Consider the following 8,598-nt stretch of genomic DNA (forward strand, 5'->3'; position numbering starts at 1 on the left):
TTTAACTCTGAAACCTGTTCAGTGAAGCCAATCAGAGCCAGAAGAAATCTAATGATTAGGTCGTTAACAGGTAGAAAGTCTAACATGATAATTAACTGAAAATCTTCTGGTTCGACAAAGTGACAACACAATTTTGTGGCCAGGTTTGTGTCATCAGCTCCAGGAAACCAGCGTCCACCCGACCTTGACTCTTGCAACAGAGAAACTCTAAACCAGAAGCAGCCGTGGCCAAGACAGAGACTGCAGTGAACTACTGAGTGAGTGTGTTTGTGTGTGTGAGGACAACATGCAAACACACACACTCAGCACATGTGTATCCAGAGTCAGCATCCAGACAGGACATGCTGCACACACACACACACACACACACACACACACACACACAGCAGAATCAGCATAGTGACACATTACACAGCAAACTGACAGTGTCTCTGTTTGAGTGGGAGTAAGTGTGTGTATCATAGGTGCAACATCATGTCCATATCATAGACATTTTCTTCTATCTCAGTGAGGACACTCATAACCACGGCCAAAATGTCCTAGCTGTCCTAACACATACACAGGTTTGCACAGCTACTAGGACTTTGCATTGACTTCCATTCAGTGTGGACAGCCTCACCAAAACCTTATACCTCACTTTACCCTTTACCTATTCATGCCAAACCATAACTAATCCATACCTAACCCTGATTTACCCTTAACCAGGACCAATTCACGTGTTAGCATTAACCAGGACCTCATTAGGACAAGTCTTCAGTCCCCATCAGGTCCACTAGGTCCTGAGGAGGGGACACAAACCAGAACAGGAGGAAGAGGCACCGCTGTCATGCAACAGTCCAGATGCAGCAGATGTTTGTCCTGTTGTCACCAGGAGGCAGCCCCCCTTCATTTACATACAGCTCATCACATCAGAAGACATGAGACACACACACACACACACACACACACACACACACACACACACACACACACACACACACACACACACACACACACACACACACACACACACACACACACACACACACTTCCTTCTCTCTTAAATGACACACACACGAGTTAACTGTACTGTTTGCTAGCTCACTAGCTAGCTCACTAACTAGCTCACTAACTAATTAACCAGCTAACTAAGCAGCTAACTAAGCAGCCTCGGTCTCTGAACTTGTCTCTAACGGTGACGAAGCCGCAGCTCTTCGCTCTCTATCCGGTTAAACCGTCGTTTAGATCGAATCCCGCCACAAACTCCGGGTACTCACCGGTTCTGTGACGTGATGAGATCGAATCCTTCAACTTGAACAATCTGTTTGTTTCTGTGCGCAGCTGCAGTGACTCCGCTGGACACGCCCCCCGAGCGTCGCGCGCACATCGCGTCACCGCGCTGCCGATGACGCGGCGCGTAGATTTCCTCAAAACACTGAAAATACAGAAATAAAAACATTGGATTTAAATCATCTTGTTAAATTTGTCTTGCTTCACAACAATAGTTAAAAAATTTAAATAAATAAATAAAAATAGACATGAAAAATACAAGTGATACAAATATATTTAAATATATACATATTTAAATAAATAAGGAAAAATTATATTAATTAAATTAAAAAGCTATCAAACTGTAGAAGTGTGCTCCCAATTTAATATTTTCATTATTACTATTACATTAGATTAAAAGTATTGATTCATTCATCGACTGAAAGTATGACTCATTCCAGTAAACTGCCTTCTACCGCCATCATCTGGACACTGTTGTGCTATTGCAGGTTTCAGCACAAGCTTCACACACATGAATTAGTTTAATTAAGATTTATACTGAAGCAGAGCAGCAGGTGGATTTGAACCAATAACAACATGACAACATAGGAGAGGCCTGGGAGTGACCAGGAGCCCGGTGCATTCTGGGTGTTGAGTTTTTCTACCTTTTGGGCAAACAGCAAAGTATTTTTAATGACAGACTTTCAGAGGCCGAGCAGGGAAACATTGACTTAACCCGACTCACCTCTGGTTGTGTTTTCACGTCCACAGAAAACCTGCTCAGAAACAAAGTGGTGCTGTTGAGCGGGCGTCAGACACATGTTCTTTTTCTCACGGACACAGATACAGCTGCTTCACTGAAGGACAAGAGTCTTCGTGCAGTGTGGGTGGAAGTTTGGGATTTTTTTTATTTTCATTTCATCAGCTCATGGTGTAAACTTGGTAAAAAGATAAAGAAAGATGTGACTGTTAAAGCTTTTAAAAAGGCCTCAGGTGATATATTTTAGTTTAGTTTCAAATTTTGTTGGAAAGAGCAAACCCAACTTTGAGTTTCATCATCCACCAGGTATTACTTATAATATATTATTATTTAAACTGTGCATCCAGAGCCTGATTTGTCTTATTCCTCTGAGTCATAGAGCTCCGTTGTTTCCATCACATATAATCACATGTTGCAGTGTTGGGAGAGGAGCTCAAATACCTCTGATACCCTGATAACATGTTGCAGACATGTTTCTGTAAAGAGAAGCTGAATTCCTGCAGCACTACAGCATCATGTTGGTGGTAAAACTCTTTCTTTTTCGTCCTGGTTCAGTCACAAACTTCTCTTCTCCAGCTCATACAACATAATCACAGTCATTGTCGATGAAAGGCAGGTTGTTGTATTGAATCTCCACCTCCCAGAAGAGCTGCAGAGCCTGAGCCACGATATCCTGTGACATCTTCTGAGCCAACTCCAGTACGGGTTCACTGACTGGGAGAAGAGTCAGAGAGCGAGCGTCAGCCTCCGTCTCCTCTGGACGGACGGCACCGTCAGTCTCCTTCACGTCCTCCAGAAAAGATTTGGTTTCTTCTCTTCTCGGTTTGTCGATGACGTCGTCCTTCTGTTTGTGTGAGCAGGACCAAGGCCAGAATCTGGACTCAGTACATCCCATCTCACAGAGACACGGGAGGAACGATTGTTTTCAGCAGGATGAGTATTTGATGATCATTTCCATGACTGCAGAAAAAACAGAACAAGAACAAGAAGCATTTCAAATATATTTCAAACTCTTCCAGAAGACCCGTATTTGAGGATAGTTTAACCTCGCCTGCAGGTTGTTTAACCAAAAACAGTAGAATCCAGACAAACAAGCTTTTAAAGCCTCAGCCAAGGTCACTAGTGTTTAATCTGACTTCAACTGCAGGCAACAGTACATTTAACAGACTGTAAATCAACTTAAAAGGTAAAAGTATACAAATATAATCAAATACAGAGAACACAGACTGTAAAATGCCTTGTTTTGTGAACCAGACAACAGACCTTTAAATCATCTGGATTCATTTAACCTAAAGCCTGTAGAAGAACATTTAAAGGCTTTAATAAGTGTTGAATAACTCAAAACCAATTAAACTACAGGACAAAGATCAAATATCACAGCTGAAGTGTGAATCCTTTACCTCGTGTTGTGCTGCAGCTCCTCTCTGGACTCTGAGCAGGTTAATTTAAGGTTGGGAGCTGCAGCCAAACACATGTCCTCCCTCTGCTGTTGAGTGGTGGGAGGAGCAGCAGAAACACAGCAACGCTTCCACTGAGGGTCAATGATTTACAAGAGGAATATCATTATTCAACAAGGAGCTATTTAAAGTGTTTGGACTTTTTTACAGGCATCATGGATCCTCAATGGGATGATTCAGTAGTAGATTGAAATGTAGAACTTTAAAAAAAATGAACATGTCCTTTTGCATATTGCTTATGTCACTTATGTATTACAATTATCTGATTTCATATTTATGCCTTTTACTGTGAAATTCACCCATTTGAAAGAGAATTCATATCAGTTTTGGTCATGAGTGAGAATATAAAATGCTAAACTCTTTGGACCAGGCCTTTGATCAGTGGCATCCGGCTCCTTCTGTTAATATTCAGCTCATTGTGCATTTAAAGTTCCTGTGCATTAAGAAAAAAGTGTTGTGAGAGAAACTGACCCCAGGTCAGGGGGTGACGGTGCCTTCAGAGTCTCTGCACAGGGTGGGACTTTACCAACTCAGGTGCAGGGACACCAACTGGTGGAAAAACAAAACAAGATGTTAGTTGCAAATAAAATAAAGTTTATAGTAAAATGTAGAAGAAGCAGCAGAAACATCCGAGCTCTTTATCTCGTGCCTCAAAAAACTTTACAATAAAACAATAAAAGCCCAGTGTCCTTGAGCAAGAATAACTTGTGTTCTCCTTTAAATAAAAGTTTGAATGAGTTTTAAAATGCAGAGGGAAAACTCTTTTACAAACTTTAATATCCATGATATAATCTCACTACCTCTTTAAGTGTCCTCTCTGATTAAAAAAAGATCCTCCTGGCAGCCAATCATAAAATGCTGGTGTGTGGGGACAGTCTCATATCATCCAGCGTCACTGCAGCGTCCTCTCTTCCCCCAGGATGCTCCTCTTGTTCTGTCTGACCGCCCTCTCCTCTGCGGGGTTCTCCATGGAGACGAACCAGACCTCCAGGCTGCTGGTGGAGAGCGGGGAGCAGTGCTCGCCCTGCGAGTACCGGGAGCACAACAAGCAGATGAGGCTCCACAGCATCAAGTCCCAGATCCTCAGCATCCTGCGGCTGGAGCAGGCGCCCAACATCAGCCGGGACATGATCCGCCAGCTGCTGCCCAAAGCGCCGCCTCTGACGCAGCTGCTGGACCAGTACGACCCGCGGGTGGAGGAGGAGGACCACGCCACGACGGAGACCATCATCACTATGGCCACCATGCGTAACTAAACCGAACCAACATATATGTCTTACATTTTATGTCCTGCAACTGGATCTTTTAGAAAACCTCGTGCGTAAAGAGCGAAATCCGTGCGTAAAATGTGCGTAACGCGTGTTTCCAGTAGCCCTCCAGAACAATGGAGACAATTAAGACCTATTTTATATGCTACGAAGAATAAACCTCACTTTTCACACTTTAATGTTTAGATCTGTGGAGATTGAAGAACAACTATTAATGTAAATTGATGAAATGTTTTGCTTGTGGAAGGAGAAAGTTTAGTTTCTCTCCAGTTGATTTTTACATGTTGTAAACTTGAAGTAATGATTTGAAACTTAACTAGACAACATGTTGAAAACCAACCTAAAGTGTGAGTGATTTTAAATGTTATATTTAAATATTATATCTTTTAAATATATTTAAAATCTATCAGAGGAATATTCTGGTATCTTAAAGGTACATACATGGGAACACTATAACACACACACAGGCCGTCATTTCTAAAGGATATTGGAGAAGAGTGTTTTCCTGATGGTTGTCCTGGACGAAAGGGCATCACCAGATTAACCAGGGTTCATCCTCAGGGGATCATGAATATCAAAGTTTCACCCAGCTCTGGACTAAAGTGTTGGGCAAACAGAACAGTTACAAGATGTCAACTATTAATATGCAAGAGTATTATTTAAGTGTTTTATGTATAATAGATATGAATGATTTCCTCCAGAAAACCCGATCTCCCAGGACGAGTTGTCCTCCTGTTGCCTCTTCAGCCTCAGTCCAAAGATCCAGCCCAGAAACATCCTATTGGCTCAGCTGTGGGTTCACCTGCGGCCGGCCCACATGGTCACCACCGTCTACCTGCAGCTCTCACACCTCAAACCCGGAAAGGAGGGAAACAACACCCGTGTGCGAGTGCGCTCGCTGAAGATCGACATCGACGCCGGAGCCGGTTCTTGGCAGAGCATCGACATCAAGTCCATGCTGCAGACGTGGCTGCGACAACCGGAGGCCAACTACGGCATCGAGATCAACGCCTACAACTCCAGGGGAGAAGATCTGGCTGTGAAATCTGCCGAGCCTGGAGAGGAAGGACTGGTGAGTTCACTGCAAAGTGAAGAAATTCAGTGTAAATTAAAAAACGACTCAAGGTCGACTAACATGCTGGTTCTGGAGCTTCCAGTGAAGTCTTCATCAGCAGATAAAGTTTGGTCAGTTCTCATGGAAGAATATGAAGGTTTCCTTTGAACTTTTAATCCAAGAATGAAAGTTTAAGCTCAAGAACTTTTATTCTTCAAATTTTGACCAGTTTTGACCTGGATGAACTGATTTCAGTGGTCAAAGGTCACGTTGACCTCATATGAGCTGGGAAAAAACTGTACTGGTTGTCCGAGGCATTCAACCACAAGGCTGTGACTCTAGTTTTTAATGTCTTCTAGCAACCTTTCATCGAAGTGAAGATCCTCGACAGCCCCAAGAGGTCCCGTCGGGACTCGGGCCTCAACTGCGACGAGGAGTCTGCGGAGACGCGCTGCTGCCGCTACCCGCTGACCGTCGACTTCGAGGAGTTCGGATGGGACTGGATCATCGCGCCCAAACGCTACCGGGCCAACTACTGCTCGGGCGAGTGCGAGTTCATGCACCTGCAGCAGTACCCGCACGCACACCTGGTGAACAAGGCCAACCCGCGGGGCACGGCGGGGCCCTGCTGCACGCCCACCAAGATGTCGCCCATCAACATGCTCTACTTCAACCGCAAGGAGCAGATCATCTACGGGAAGATCCCGTCCATGGTGGTCGACCACTGCGGCTGCTCCTGAACAATCGGTCTTTTTTCTTTGCCCCTGGAAACACAACTATATCAGTTTCTAGTAATCAGCTGCTGAATCAGATGTTGTTGATTTTCAATATAGATTTCTTGAACTTTTTATTTCTCCACCATAACAAAAGATACAACTTTTCACATATTCTAAGACTTGTTGACCGTTTTCCATCGTCCACACGTAGATAAACTCCTGCTGCTCCCTGTCCTCCCGTCTCATGAGAACGTGTCCTGATTTGAGTCCTGACCAGGACAAACCCTGCAGGGCGTCTTTCATGTGCGCCCTGATTTTACAAAACATGAACTGAGTGACTCTCGGCCCTGACGCTTGTTTGCAGACTCCTCGCTGGGACCAGTTCCCAAGACCGGCACACGACAGAGAGAGAGAGACACTTGTATAAGGACGTTGTTGCAGGTGTGTTGTGAAATGTTGTCAACATGCAGAGGCTTTAATTCTGAGCTGGCGGCTCCGTCTTCCCTCAGAGCAACATGACATCATATGGTCAGTTAATGCTAACGTGGGTGAACGGATGGAGCTAAAGTGCCGTGACAGACGCTGATAGGCTGAGAGATTTCTCCTCAGTTTAGTTTTCTTTTTGCTTATTCTGGAGGTTTCATGGTTTATTGTCTTTTTTTCCTGGTGTATATTTTCTTGAATCAAATTAAAAGCCTGTAAAAGCGATGTATACACACACACACTCACACTGCCCTGAGATTTGAAAAGATTAAAATGGATTAGCTCGTCTAATTTTACTTTTTTCTAGAACAACAACAAGAGATGTCCTGGTGTAGTGTGATTGGAGAGACATCTAGTGGACAGTAGAAGCACCGCAGCTGAAGGTGTGTGTGTGTGTGTGTGTGTGTGTGTGTGTGTGTGTGTGTGTGTGTGTGTGTGTGTGTGTGTGTGTGTGTGTGTGTGTGTGTGTTGGTTGTTAGTTAAACTGGTGTAAACATGGTACAAACACACATTGATGAATACACTGATTTCCAGGGCTTCACACCAGACCTGTGAACCCTCGTAGTGAACAAGCTCAAGAGAATCAGACACAGGCGTCGTCTGAAGCTTGATTCAGATCTAAAATACCAGTGTCTGAACAACTGGGAAGACTGGGAGCCATCAGCCAAATTGAATGTGAGCAGAAATGTGATCTCAGAGGGAGGCTTCATCTCGATTTGAAGCTGAGTGCAGATGTCCTGACTGTTGTTGTGCCTCGCTGGGGTTCCTGACCCACAAGCCTTTGCTCCGCTGTCGGAACAGGACGTCCACGAGTGACACACATTCACGTTTGTGATTCTGCAGTGAACTTGAGTTCACTTTTTTATTTTTTTATATGGTCACATTGCTGCAACGATGTGGATCCAAAGTTGTTTTTGTCCTGTGTTTCTTTAGACGAGGCCACAAGATGAGAGAAGAATCATGAGATTTTGTATCTAAATAAAATTGCTCAATATCAGGTGGATAAACTTGATATGTTTTGACTTTAAAAATATAAGAAGTTGAATGTGTTTCTAGAAAACTAATGAAACTAGCGTATTTAGATGCATATTTTTGCGTTTCTTGCTATTTATCTTTCTATAACTGTTGATGACACTCAGTGAATAAATAAATGTGCTCACACACCATCTATGATAGCTCTGATAGTGAAACCCACACTGAAGACAAGAAATGTGTGGTTTGATTGTAAAAGAAAGAAGTTATGATCAGTGTGTGGTTGTAATGACGTTCCCCCGCCACATGTTTGCACCGATGGTTATTTGTGTAGGAGTTTGAAGGACTCACTTTGTGCACTGTGTGAATATGAAGAATGACAAATGTGCTGTAGATCTCATAAATGTTAGCAGTACAATGGTTTGCGGTTGAAACACGAGTTAGTGTTGTTTATTAACAGTTACATTATTTTTTTGCTCTTCTGAATTATCTACTCATTTTAAGTGAGAAATTGTTATTATAATGCTATTACAATAAAAGAATGTTGTACGCCTTTATTACATGTGGCCCCTGAGTATAAATCACTTGTCACGTGTCAGAAATGAGGGTTTTGACCTGTCTGATATGATTAGGACACAAA

The 8,598-nt window shown here is 43.3% G+C and overlaps 1 protein-coding gene and 1 long non-coding RNA gene across 2 annotated transcripts; one reads left to right on the forward strand and one right to left on the reverse strand.

Moving 5' to 3' along the window:
- Nucleotides 1–2,551: 2,551 nt before the first annotated feature.
- Nucleotides 2,552–3,876, reverse strand: LOC124851400. Its single transcript, XR_007032435.1, has 2 exons — nt 3,409–3,876; nt 2,552–2,968 (listed from the first exon to the last, which is right to left on the reverse strand). It is a non-coding gene; the product is annotated as an uncharacterized LOC124851400 (long non-coding RNA).
- A 416-nt stretch (nt 3,877–4,292) lies between these two features.
- Nucleotides 4,293–8,515, forward strand: LOC118103259 (growth/differentiation factor 8). The gene is made up of 3 exons (XM_035149996.2): nt 4,293–4,713; nt 5,435–5,805; nt 6,147–8,515. The coding sequence occupies exons 1-3, from the start codon at nt 4,386–4,388 to the stop codon at nt 6,525–6,527; spliced, it is 1,080 nt and encodes a 359-aa protein (XP_035005887.1). The 5' UTR covers nt 4,293–4,385; the 3' UTR covers nt 6,528–8,515.
- The last annotated feature ends 83 nt before the right edge of the window (nt 8,516–8,598 follow it).

Source organism: Hippoglossus stenolepis, chromosome 24, assembly GCF_022539355.2.
Source record: "Hippoglossus stenolepis isolate QCI-W04-F060 chromosome 24, HSTE1.2, whole genome shotgun sequence".
Lineage (NCBI taxonomy): Eukaryota > Metazoa > Chordata > Actinopteri > Pleuronectiformes > Pleuronectidae > Hippoglossus > Hippoglossus stenolepis.